Raw genomic sequence first — 14,380 nt, forward strand, 5'->3', positions numbered from 1 at the left:
TTCTATCACACGATTTCGTCAAATTTCGAGTCATTTTAGAATTTTTCTACAACGTTTAACGGTATGTAATTTTGTAAATTACAAAATTCAGGGAAACTAGGCATCTTTCATGTTGATACATGATTTATATAACCTATGCGTCATTAAAGCCAGTATCTTTATTACCTTGAATACTAAATTGCTCTAATGCGTAAAAATACTTACTAAATCACAATAATGAAATCACGAGTTTTTGTGGCTATTAATTAAACGGTCAATCTACAACAAAGCACCCTTGAAATATTTCCAGTTGTTCTATATTTGACACTGTACATGGTCTAAGAGGATATTCATAGACTAATTATATATATTACTTTTTAAAAAAATGACATTTCAATTACATGCCTGCGTAATACAAAAGAAAAACAGTGTAATAAATAAAATACAAGAAACCAACTTGAAGTAAAATGTAAGTTCGAAACGTTATTGTAAATAAAGTTTTAATACCCATACCAGCCGTACTGAGAATAGAAAAGAATAAAACATTTTGATTTTCATCGCTGTAATGACAATTTAACCATTAGGAAGAGAAACATCTTTTTTGTGTGTGTGTGTACGTTTGTGCAACATTAGAGTTCAGAGTTGGGAAGCAGATAAGTTAGGTATAATCAATTTTGTTAATGGATGACCATTTCTTCTGATATCCAAGAACGAAAATCTTTCGTCCTAGGAAAGTAATTATTTATAAGATTATGGAATTTTCTATAAATCTCTTTATGAATAGGTTACGTTGTAATTTGTGAAATAATTTATTGAGAAGTATTAAATATAGCTTAAAAATGATACATTTAGAATTAAAAGTTAAAACACAATTCAATGGATTTATTGGGAAATTAGCTTTTTTAAACACGGGTTTGGACCTAAGCTATTTATTTTTAGTGGTTGATTCCAACTTCAATACGCGATTTATATGCTGGTCACTTAATTTTCTTGGTATTTTAATATTAGTCCTAACCGGAAAATTATGATTATGAACAAACACCTTAAAAAGTATCCGACACATAAATAATTTGTTTTTTCAGTAAAGAATTAATACGTGTCGCCGCAGAGAAACCACTATTGAGGAAATCAAAAATATTTTTCTCGGTATTTAAATAAACGAAATTAACTTTAATTTGAATAATCGTTTTATGAATTCAAAACCTAACAGTGTTTGTTTAAAACACGTAGAAGTTAAAGAGACGTTAAAGGTATGGTATCTTTCTATAACGCTTTATTAAACGCGTCTTCCTGAACCGTGTACTCATTGTTGCTTATCCTATTTTACCGTAACAGATGAGCAGACGAGCGCATCTTTGTTAAATATAGCATGCTCACTGAGACTTTCACTCACTAGGTCCATAAAATGCCGGAACATGTGTTAGCAGTTTCTCTAAAATATAGCATAACTTATTCGTGCTTGTTGCTCAGAAAGTGCGTAAAATATCTTTTAGTATTTCAGTCCAATATGCACACGTGTTTGTAACAAAATAATATGCAAGTTCTGATAAGTGCTTCGCTTTGAACCACCACAGGAGTTTTCATAACACTACCGCTTTAAAAGCCCGTCAAAAATGACAGGAAACCAAAGCCTACCAAACCTAAATCCTCCAATATGCATTTGCAAGTTTTCCACCCATAAACACATATAAGAAAAATACAGGGGTTTCTAGCTTCGGAAATCCAAATCCTATCATGAGCAGGATCTCTTTTACCTAGGAGATGTCTCTTACCAACATTCACAGTTATATTTTTTTTATCATATCGATTGCATTACATCGATAGTTTTCTTAAAATCACATTTCTCGTAAATATTCAACTATCGTTCGAAAAGCTCTCTTCAAAACAAACGGCATATTAATTACGCTCAGTGTTAAATAAATCATTGGTATAAAAACTTCTTACAGGCTTTCATTTTGCAAAAAGAAAGTGGAGAAAGTTAGGAGCTCTTTACGCATGCGTTAGTGATTAAATTCAACTAAATTAAGAACGGGCTATCAAAAGAGGAAGTATTGTAAGAGAAACAGTAGAGATAGACTCGTGTAAGTCAGGAAAATTTGGAGAAATTGAGTGTGACCTAAAGACTGACTGGCTTGGCTTTTATGATTGGTTGAAATTAAAAAGTGTTTTATATTATATTGCCGTTATGGTTGGTTGAAATTAAGAAGTTTTTATATTTTATTCTGCAGGATGTGTATTTATGTCTGCGTCACACACACTGGACCAATGTCGTTTTGATAATTCAGTGGTTAGCGGTAGCTATGATTTACTTTCTAAAAGTATCTGCGTTTATAATTTATATTAATGAGAAAAAAGCATACAGTTTGTAGCTTATAATTACAGATCGGTTTAAGTGAATAATTATATTCCAACTCATCTTTCTGTATAAAACATTGAGTTTTGCTTCATTTGATTTTTCTGTATGTACAAAAAAAATATTTCGAAATAATAGTATATTAAAGTTCATTATAGTAAAGTTTAATACGCCACCTATGTTTAAGTTTTATCAATATATCGTTTTTTTCGCACAAAGTATTCATTTTTAAACATTAAGGTAAAAACATTGATTACGCTGTAAATAGAAATGTCAGTTAATGTAATACACTGTTGTAGTCGTAAAAGGAACGACTTTGTTTGTGTTTTATTATAGCAAAAGCACGTGAAGCTATCTGCTGAGTCCATCGAGGAGAATCGAAGAAAACGAAGAAGTAAAACTTAAATGTTATTATATCAGCAAAGTTAATGATGTAATCCAGGAATATAGTTAAACAGATTTATTGGAACTAATATAACGGCCAGGAATACGTTTCTGAAGGTCAGCCGTATTGAAGGAGAGAGAGATTAACGTAAGTGGGAAAAACAGAAGGGGAGACGTGGAGTTGTAAATATGGGCGCGTTATAAAAGTGACAATCGATTCTGCTATTCAGTGAGTGTAAAGGACTATGAAGCGAAGCTGGTTTACATTCCCTTTGGCAAACAGTTCTGGATTAAGTCTGTTAATTATTAAGTCTCTGATCAAGTCGTTCACTCAATATTTAGTTTAAGATGCGTTCATGTTAAAGTTTACCAGACATGTTAAATTATGTGTTGTAAAACACTTTTATGTCGTAGGGTAATGTCTATATAAAAAGTATATAAAATATTTTTTTTCTAATTAGTGTCCATATGTCTGTTTGAAATATAATAAATCAAAATATGTCTCGTTTTAACAAGACTACCATGCCAACTCATGTCATGGCATGCCAGTTGTTGAATCCTATGCAGGGTTCATCCTCCAAATATGGCTTTCAGAATATACGGTTCATTATATTTACGCGTCAAAAGTTCGAATCCCTTCAACAAACAGGCTCGCCATTTCAGCAATAAGGACGTTATAATATGACAGCCAATCGCACTAATCGTTGGTAAAATAACCTTCCAAGACTTGGAAGTGTTGACTAGTTACCTTTAATCTAGTCTGTCATTTCTAAATTAAGGACGGCTTGCCCTTGGAGACATTTCCAAAACAGTAACTTATAACATCTTTAATACATATATATATATATTTTAATCTGAGCCTCCTAGCAGTTGCTCATTATTTTTGTAAGTACAAGTATTGAACTTGCAACATTGTAAGCATTACTTCTATTATTCTGTTTTTAATATCGGTAACTTATTTCTTCTTAAACATAATTATGAACACTTTTACAACGCTGTTTAATAAAATAGATAATAACACATGAGGAATATGTAGATGAGAAATAAAATTTTAATTCGTAAGCAACATTTAAGGAAAGAGTTAAAACTAATTTTTATCTATATAATGATGTACAGAAACGAAATGTTATATAATGATGTACAGAAACAAAATGTTATATAATGATGTACAGAAACGAAATGTTATATAATGATGTACAGAAACGAAATGTTATATAATGATGTACAGAAACGAAATGTTATATAATGATGTACAGAAACAAAATGTTATATAATGATGTACAGAAACAAAATGTTATATAATGATGTACAGAAACGAAATGTTATATAATGATGTACAGAAACGAAATGTTATATAATGATGTACAGAAACGAAATGTTATATAATGATGTACAGAAACGAAATGTTATATAATGATGTACAGAAACAAAATGTTATATAATGATGTACAGAAACGAAATGTTATATAATGATGTACAGAAACAAAATGTTATATAATGATGTACAGAAACAAAATGTTATATAATGATGTACAGAAACGAAATGTTGTCATGTTAACAAATGTCTGTTTTTTTTTAATAGTTAGAGCAAACGGAGAGAGTTTGAATGAACCTCTGGTCCTGCCTGATCGGTTTAGTAAATTAATGTGGTGTATTCAGCTCTCTGATCTCCTGATTTCATCAATTCCTGATCAAGATATTTTTGACTTGCAAAACCAGTTAACATTATGCCCTGTTCATTGTGAGTTGAATTTAAATCGAAGATTTCTCCTCTTTGTTGAAGTTTGACCATGTTGATCATATCACATTAGTTCTCGTTTGGAACGAGAATGTTTGAAAGGTGTTATTTTAAGTTTCGAGCCATAAAAAAACAACAATCTTTATTAATACTATTTAATTATACTAACTAAAAGTGGGACGTTCTACTGACTATGGACCTCGTCAAAAAAATACAAGGACTATTCGTCCTACGTATGATAACAAACAACAAAATTTTAGAAGCTATATATTTCTATTTTTGATAGAAAATGAAATTCAGCATCAATAATTTGTCTTGTTGTCTGGAACTCTCAATAAAATAACTCCAGAGGTCACGTGTTGGTTGTATTACCGCATCAGATCATACATGTTTAATAAACATCGTCTTCAAAGGCACCTTCAGCCCAATGAGGTCAAAGACACCAATATCAAAAAAATTTAGTTGTCCTTTAGATATAACTGGTCACGTAAGTGTGACGTGTTTCCAATTAAATGAATTATTAACATTAAACACGCACGTTGACTTTGTCCTGAAATGATGGATGTGTTTGACAACTTTGAACATGAACACATCTGCTTGTATCACGTATATTCAGTGTAAATGATTATAAACTATCGTATTGATTTCATCTAGTCGAATGTGTGTCAGAGTAAAACCGACTCAACAGTTGCTCCAAAGTCACTTTCAGGTCAGTATTCTCATATTCTAGTGATGAAGGGTAACTGATTTTTTCAAGACTTTTTAAGAAATATCCCGATATTGTTACGTTATATCAGGTGCATTCTTTTCGTTTTAAAAATGTGAACAAGAGTTGTGACATTCGTGTGATTAATCAACTTTGTTTTTAATTTAAAACAATCCGAAGAATTTGATTAATTTAATTCGAAATGTAGCTATTTCACGTCGTAATTAAACCGACCACAATTTCTAGTTAACGACGCTGATTATAATAAGTATTCATCGTGTATTTTGTAAGTACAATTTGCATCGTACATAAAAATACCCTTTATAAATAAATTTCCTCGAAATTTAAATTCTCACGTGAGAGGTCTATTTGAAAGTGCCAGAGGGAACAATGCCGTATATAATATGTTATTAACTGCAAAAAATATGAAATTAGTGTAATTGTATTTAGTCATTATTTATTAATAACTCCGCTTTTATAATAAGACAGACAAGCAGACCATATGGATGCGTACTCACCATTGATGAAAACACAAACAACAAAGGCCGTTAATTGCTCACATTGTACATAAAAAAAAATAATGTAACTACTCGATATATTAACTTATAGATCTGATGAAAACTAAACAGAAAATTACATTTTAATTTTGAATAGTTAGATGTTAATACAAATATCAAAAGGGAATCTAAAAAGCACGATCTTAGAGCTCCTCAAACCAAACGTTATAGAATAGATACAAGATAAGCAATATAACTTCGGTAGCTGCTATATTTTATAGGAGAAGTATAAAGATAATATACAAAAAATGACTGCTTTAAACTTCCAGAATATTCAATAATTATAAATGTTTCAAAGACAAGACCTATCCTTACGAAATGTACACTTTTCACACTCCGTGTTGTTATAAAATGTTATTACTTTATAAATTTTGTAACTCTATATTCCATCAAATTACTCATAAATTTGTCACTGGTAAACGACAATATAATCTCGATAATAAATACGACTAAAACTATAGCTTACTAATAAAGTACAATTTTTCTAAGTATAAGATATAACATGATAAAATGTTATATCGAGTTTTGTACATTAAGTTCTGATGTGACGGTAGCGCCATCTGCCGAATCACATTCGTAGATGAAAAACTAGTTGATTATGGTTTTTGGGAATTGTTCCAAACAAAACCCCTAACAAACAAAATGCACAATAATGCTGCTACGAAATCTAAAAAGGGAAAACAATGCACATAAGCAGAAAGAGATATTGATAACATGATGCTTACAGTAATGAGTTTCTTTAAATATATATGGAGCCTCATTCCAATATTGTTGTTCCAATAAATCAGTAGATTTCTATTAATTACTCTTATTTAATAAGTTTCTTTCCTTTTTTTTCTTACAGTCTTACACCTTTTTTTCGAGTAGTTTATAAAGTTGAATGTTTTTACGTCTTAGTATTATTATTGTAAAGTCAAGTATTTCACTTGGTTAACGTGCATAGTGATTTGCACTTATAATACTGCAAGAAGCTATATATCAATTAACGTATCTTGGTAGTTACTGTTTTACATTGAGGCGAGTTGAAATTAATATTACTGTTGTTATTTGTATTTAATAATTTTGAATTTTACTTTTAAATACAATGATGTAAGAAGTTTTTAAGGGGGTAAATGCTTTATGATGGAGCCTGTATGCACAATTCAACTGATATAATAACTTTAACTAAGATGTTACTCAGGAAAACAAAACAAATAAAAATCAACTCAAACTAGAGTTAATTCCAGTACAAAGTTTGTCTTTGGAACCATTAATCACGTTTCAAAACTATTTGTTGTCATTTCATAAACGTTAACAAATTCATTTTGTAACAATTCTTCTTTGTTAAAATACATCGGATAATTATATATGAGATATTCAACAGTTTAATATTACAATCATAATATTATAGACTCATAGTTGCAGAGGATTTTTTAAAGTTAATTAACTCAAAGATAATAGTTATTTCTGTAAGACTGATTATTTGAAACTAAACAAGAACCTACATAACGGGATATTTGTACTCTGCCCACAACGGGTATCAAAACCCAGTTTTTAGCAGTGCTAGTTCACAGACATGCCGCTGTGCTACTTTCTTTAAGAAGAACTGTTATTCAACATGGCTCCCGTTGGCTCAGCGGCAATTATTCTGGCTTACAAACGCTAAAATTCAGTTTCGATACCAACGGTAAAAATAGCAGAGTATTTAACAGCAATCAAACAAATTAGAATCAAATGTTCAACATGACTCAAACATAGGCATTGTTTTTAGTGTATAATAATACTGCTATAGAACAAAACTCTCAGTTTAGAACTGAGTTTTATCATGTTAGAAACTTAGTAAATATATTACTTAAGAGCTAAGTATAATTATAACAATTTATAAATGATTTTGTACTAATATGCAGTTATACAGAATTCTCATCTGTATAATAAATTAAATGTGGTAAAAACGCGACATACGTAAATATACACGAGGTTATAACTGCGTACTGGGTTTAAAGCCTTTTAATATAAAAATATACAAGATAGCTTAATGAATACACTTTTCTGAAACCTCGAAACTTCATTTAACCCTTATTATTGGCTTCTTCTGTTTCGGTCCTTAAAGCTTTTGGTCCCAAGTCTATTCGTGAAAAGCTTCAATTCTCCTGTTACTTCGTGAAATGTGTACGAGAACCAAAAAAGTTTTATAGATTTCGTAAAACTTTGAGTAGCGCTATTATCTTTCCTCCTGCCATAGTAAATTACTAAGAGTCCAACGTTAATAGCTTATAAAGAACTGAACACTTCGTTTTTTTTTTCTTTCAGACCATGATCTGTATTTTTGTATTTGTTTTCTATTGCAATACAAGTTGTAATAAATTTTATGATTATTTTTTTCTCTGATATAAAAATTAAAATGGCTAAGAGAAATTTACTCACTTGATAAAAATGGTAGATCTTAAGTTCGTCGTTTTGGGAAACGTTCTTGGTTAGGTTCTCTGGTTCATTATAGCTTAGCTCTTCGTAGACGGAACCTGCTGAAACCGGCAAACAATCGGACATGTCACATTCCATGGTCGGTTGTGGGACTATAGGTTAGTTCAGGTTTTTTTCAGTAATTTCAGATTTATCTATACGAGGTGTGTAAAAGTTAGCATTGTAAGAGAGAGATTTTTAATTGCTTAGAACCTTCAGTGAGTTGGTTGTGATTTAAATCGACTCTACTTATTGTATTATAGACAATACTTATGAATAGTAGCAATAATTCATATGACAAAATCAATGCAGAGTTTTATACAAAATAGTTTCAACCAAGTGCCTGTCAAGAGAGCTTTTGTGACTTTCCGGACTGTTGAACTGGTGTGGTTCCACTTTGCTGGCTCAAGGAGTTCTGTCGAGAAAACTGTGACTGCGCTAAGCGCCTCAACATAGTCGATATTCCCAGTGTTACGTGCTCCACTTTAGGCTTCAGTCAAACGGTGACGTCATGAATTATAGCGTGTTGCCATTTGAGGTACATTGATGGGAAGACTTGTTATTGTCATTGCTGTAAATGATAGAAATGGTCCCCTTTTTTTTTATGTATATACGAATAATAATTTGTCGATGGACAGAAAACCAAAAAGACATATAAACAGACAAGCATAAACAAAACAGACCTAATAAATGACATAACTGTGCACGTAAGTTACGAATTACATGGATAGAAAATCCAATTCAGTAATTCAGAACAAAACTAACAAATGATAACGCACTTAAATATAAGTGTAGTACAAGACAACCAAATATATTAAACTAAATTAAACTACATATAAATATTATATATGCGTAATATGTATATATAAAGGTATCTATACGAATAAAGAACAACTGTAATTTAAACTACAGCAGTAACGGTGCAAATTACAAACATTAATGATAATACAGTAAAAACCACATTTAGTGCTAATTTCTTAAACGTCCAAACAGAAACGAGTATTTTATAAAATACTTACATATGTAAATACACAATTCACAAAACTTCGAAACAAGAGAAGTATTAATCATTCCAGTAATATTTTCTTATTAATTCTAGATTAAAATAAATATAGAAAAGTATAGAACATTTATTTATTTTATTTTTTGAATTTCACGCAAAGCTACACGAGGGCTATCTGTGCTAGCCGTCCCTAATTTAGCAATATAAGACTAGGGGGAGGGTAGCTAGTCATCACCACCCACCGTCAACTCTTAGGCTACTCTTAACCCTAAAGTAGTGTGATTGATCTTCACTGTATAATGCCTCCATGGCTGAAAGGGCGAGCATGTTTAGTGCGACCGGGATTCGATCCCGCGACCATTAAATTACAAGTTGAGTGCCTTAACTTCTTAGTCACGTCTGGCCAATATTTTTTTATGTATGGTATAAGGTACTAACAATAATTAAAGTTCATTCTGTACTCGGAAAATATTTCATAAAAAGTATTTTCGACAATTTAGGTAGAGAGAAGATTTAGAACAGAAAACAATATTGTTTGTTCTGTGAGCTACACTGTTGTTTGTTCTGTGAGCTACACTATTGTTTGTTTTGTGAGCTACACTATTGTTTATTCTGTGAGCTACAATATTGATTGTTCTGTGAGCTACACTATTGTTTGTTCTGTGAGCTCCACTATTGTTTGTTCTGTAAGCTACCAACAGTCCAGCTATGACTAAACTTGAAAGCGTATTCATCTTACACTCAGAAGAGCATTTTCAACAATCTAAGATAGAGAGATAGAAATAAGAGTATCGGAGAGGAAATGTTTATTTTGTGAGGAACCAACAATCCAGCTATAAGTAAAGTCGACCGTTTAGTCAGAACAGTTGTTCGTTACATTCGCTTCCTAATTTGGCTCACGTGAAAAGAGTGTGTTTATTTTTCTGACAGTTATAATGGTAACCTAACCAAGCGTTAACCCTAACATTTGGAGGATTCACTATATTTGGTATTAACAGGTATAGAACTTAACTTTTAATACTGCTCTTGTATTGGTATGATTAATAAACGTCATTGCTCTTATTCAGCGTGTTCTGATGACGTAAGATGTTGGAATCGTTTGATACTATGTATATTTTGGAATTTGTTCAAGCTAAAGTTTCTCTTTAATTCGTGCATTTTGAATAAAACAGTCTTTATCTGTTCGCATACTGAAATGTCATAGGAAGTGAAAAAATATGCTGGCATTACATAAAGATCTATAAATACCTTATAAATATATACGTATCGTGTAAGAAGACCTGACAGAATAAAAGTGTAATTGCGAGACTTAAGTTTACGTTTCAGACGTGGAAACTTCTAAGAACAATCAGAATAATAGTTTAGATAATATTAGATTCTGAAGCTGATTAAATCATTTTCTTAAACAGTACACACCCTCAAAATATCGAAAATATTGGCACACGTGGGTAGAAACATATCTATATGAAATAATACAAAAACAATTTCAAAATCTTAAATCAGGTCTTCCTGAGGTCAGAGATTCTTAGAACTAAGTCCATAAGAATAAACCACAAAAACAATTAGAACGAATTACAGAACACAAGGGTCTACTTTCCTTGAAGTGTGAAATTATGTTTCTTTACTGATTCCGAGTCATGGCTAACTCTATGTTGTAATGCAATCCAGCAATCTAGCGTTCATTTTCTTAACAGTTAAATAGTTCAGTTGATTACTTAATCTATACGAATAGCATTTATCTCATTCATAGCCTTTGTAATTTATCTTGAATAATGTAAAAACTCTTTTCATACTTAAAGCTAACAACTTTGACTTTATTAAAACCACGTGAGTGTGGTAGTTTAGAATACTTTGAATATTAAGTCAATTACCTGGGCTAATAAAACATAAGTATGAACTGCTTCCAAAATATTCTTATATTCACATACCCGCCCCTCAGTGGCACAGCGCTATGTCTGTAGACTTACAACGTTGAAAACTGGATTTCGATACCCGTGATAGGTACAACACAGATAACCTTTAAATAGTTTTTTGCTTAACTACAAAGAAATATTTATATTTCCAAGGCTTAATGTGTTCCTTATTTCGTAGTTTCTTATAGAATAATTATAGAATATTTCTTAAATGTTTAGGTATTGTTGCTCCTTTGATTCGTGTATTTGTAATGTTATTGAAACTGCAGTGAATAAGTGTTTCATTTCTGGCACCATCGTTTCACTAGTATATTTGCCAGTTAATTACATCTATATGACTTGTTTATATGAAGAAAGTTAAAACTAGTTGAAAAACAACCACAGGATCATAAAACATATCTCTCGCTCCCAAAGTTAACTAATTTAAGGATACAATTTTGGGCTCCACGAGTGTTTCATCAGCTCATCTAGGTCGATAAACTTCAGTGTTTTCTAGTAATTTGAGCATTCCTCCAAGTAGCAGGATTTATCGGTTGCAGATTTTTATCGCTGGAAAATTAGAGTAACAGAAGCACGCTCTTAAGATTAAAGTTGGCATGTCTGAGAAAAAGTATACCAGTGTACCGCATCTGCCAAATAATTCACCAATTACTCAATCTTTTGACAGGCCATGATAACAAACTGGGTATTTAAAAAGAGTTATAGTAATGACTAATACACCAACCCTCTATCAGTTCAAAAAAATTATTTTTATGCATAACAGAAAAAATGTTGTACTTTATTCAAAGTGATAAATTGTCCAAATTTGAAGATGTAGTTTGGAAAGCTGAACATCATTCCTCCTTTAATATTTCATTTTCGTGTCTAGTGTTATTTCTTTCCATGCAATCTTTGTCAGTTACGTTTCCATGGAATCTTTCTCAGCTACATCTCTTAGTGTCATTTGTTTCCACGTAATCTTTCTCAACTACATCTCTTAGTGTCATTTGTTTCCATACAATCTTCTTCGGCTAGTTAGGCTAAAACTATTGCTTTTGAACGATTGTGAGTTATAAGGTAGAATATTTTATTTTAAGTTATTTTTTCAAAACGTATCATTAGGATTCACAAACATGTTCAACTATTCAGTTTCTAGCAGTATGTATTCCAAATAATAATTGTAATCAAATCTATTATTTTGTTTTAATTTATTTCTGAGTTGAATTTAATGATAGATCATTCATATTTTTCGTAATTTTTTTTAAATGATTAGACGCTTTTCAAAATAGTTGTGTTTTTACACCGAGGTTAGATGCAACCAAAAATGTTTTATAACGTGTTGATTGGGCATTATTAAATATATCTTTGTGCTGACCCGATTCTGACAAAATTATTGCTACAAATAAATAGATAAAGATTTATAAAAGAAGCCTACACATATTCCACGAATTATAAAAATATTACTTATATCCGATTATATTCTTTCTTTTTTTAAGCATGTCTGCGGACTTACAACGCTAGAAACTGGGTTTCAATACCCGCGATGAACATAGTACGAACAACCCATAGTGTAGTTTTGTGCTTAACTTCACATAAACAAACAAATACGTTTCTAGATGTTTATCTTAAGAGCAGCTTCACTACCATGTCGTATCATTTTTATATCCATCATGTAACTGCACACTTTGTGAATAGAAACTATTACGGAGAGTTAGATTTACATAATCAGGCATCTTGATTTTGTACGTCAGTTCTTAAAGAAACTTTTACAGATTTTACCACCGATTACCATAAATTTTCAGAGGATTTTGGAGATACATCAGAAGAATTTTGATAAGTTCATAAGTTCGCTCGTTTAGTTCATCATTGATTTTTCGGTATGAATCTTGTGGGGAGGGATAAGATAGGTGCAGCTTTGTCCACTTTCCCTCTCCTGTATGGATGCTTTTTATTGTTTAAAGTACTTAGCTTCTATTAATGTTGAACTTACACCATGCAATAATCCCTCATGCTCATTAACAATTGTTAATCACGCACTATTTACTAGACTAGTCCACTAGAAGTGTATTTACATAAATACCATTTAATACACTAATAATATTTTATTCTAATGATATGTTGTAAGTACGAGTTCTTGGTGGCTTATTTATTATGGTGACTATAACAACTCTCATCATAGTTGAGTTTTAAATTATACCGACCTTTTATGAGGGATATCCGTCCCTAATCTAGCAGGTGTAGATTAGATAATAGTACAATTGAATGCCATCTTATCATATCTACACACCTGAAAAGGTAAGCGTCTTTGGTAACGGGAACTCGAACCTGCAACCTTCAGATTATGAGTCTATCGCCTTAACCACCCGACAATGCGATGGCTTCTCTTCGTAGCTTTGGCAATTTTTAACCAATTTAATTCACCAGAAAACTGCATGAACAGAACTTCTTGATTAGTGACTATATGGTTACGTTATGTTTTCATTGAATCAATTATCTTGTTTAAAATCAAACATAAACATATGTGACTTTCACATACCAGAGATCACATTCCAAGTCAAAAACATTAGGGTTAATACCTACATTGATTAAAATCACCAACTGTCAATCTAACTTTGCTGTTTATATTATGTTTTCTATGTATATTTTGAGTGTTTAGTACTTTATGCGCTCTATTTTTGTATTGTACTGATTTTATTTCTTAAGTAGGTTAACCCTAGTAGGCTTAGAAAGGATTTTAAGCAACCAATTAACCGAGAGGGAAATAGCGTACTTCTCGGTAGAAAAATTGTCTATAAATTTATTTTAAAACTATATTGCAATTAAAAATAAAAATAATGTAAACATGTATAGTAAATTTATCAGTTCATTGAAAACAAAATACCTATAGCGTGAAAAGTTTGCTATTTTTTCATTGTATGAAAAGATGGTGTGTTCATACAATGAATTAGAATTTTATACTATGAAAGAGTTACAATGATATACTTATCATTATCTATTATGGCAATAAGTTGATAACATAGCCCGATAACAGAAGTGCCATGTACATATAACCTTGCCCCCCAGTGGCTCAGCGCTATGTCTGCGGACTTACAACGCTAAAAACTGGGTTTCGATACCCGTGTTGGGCAGAACACAGATAGCCCATTGTGTAGCTTTGTGCTTAATTTAAAACAACAACAACATATAACCTCGTACATATGTGTATGTATACGTAAGTACAAAAAATATAGTTTCTAAGAGATTTGAGAAATTTATACCAGACGTTAGAAGAAATGACAAAAATCTCATAGCAATTAAATTGTTTGATACATTGAGTTTGTTTACAACAC

At 31.3% G+C, this 14,380-nt stretch overlaps 1 protein-coding gene across 1 annotated transcript in view; it reads right to left on the reverse strand.

The window, feature by feature from the left end:
• The window catches only part of LOC143244565 (cardioacceleratory peptide receptor-like), an 89,476-nt gene extending 80,898 nt beyond the window's left edge, over positions 1-8,578 (reverse strand). Inside the window, exon 1 of the mRNA XM_076489496.1 lies at positions 8,121-8,578. Coding sequence (XP_076345611.1) covers positions 8,121-8,255 — 135 coding nt within the window. The 5' untranslated portion in view covers positions 8,256-8,578. The remainder of the gene's footprint in view (positions 1-8,120) is intronic.
• Between the last annotated feature and the right edge of the window lie 5,802 nt (positions 8,579-14,380).

Source organism: Tachypleus tridentatus, chromosome 1 (assembly GCF_004210375.1).
Source record: "Tachypleus tridentatus isolate NWPU-2018 chromosome 1, ASM421037v1, whole genome shotgun sequence".
NCBI lineage: Eukaryota > Metazoa > Arthropoda > Merostomata > Xiphosura > Limulidae > Tachypleus > Tachypleus tridentatus.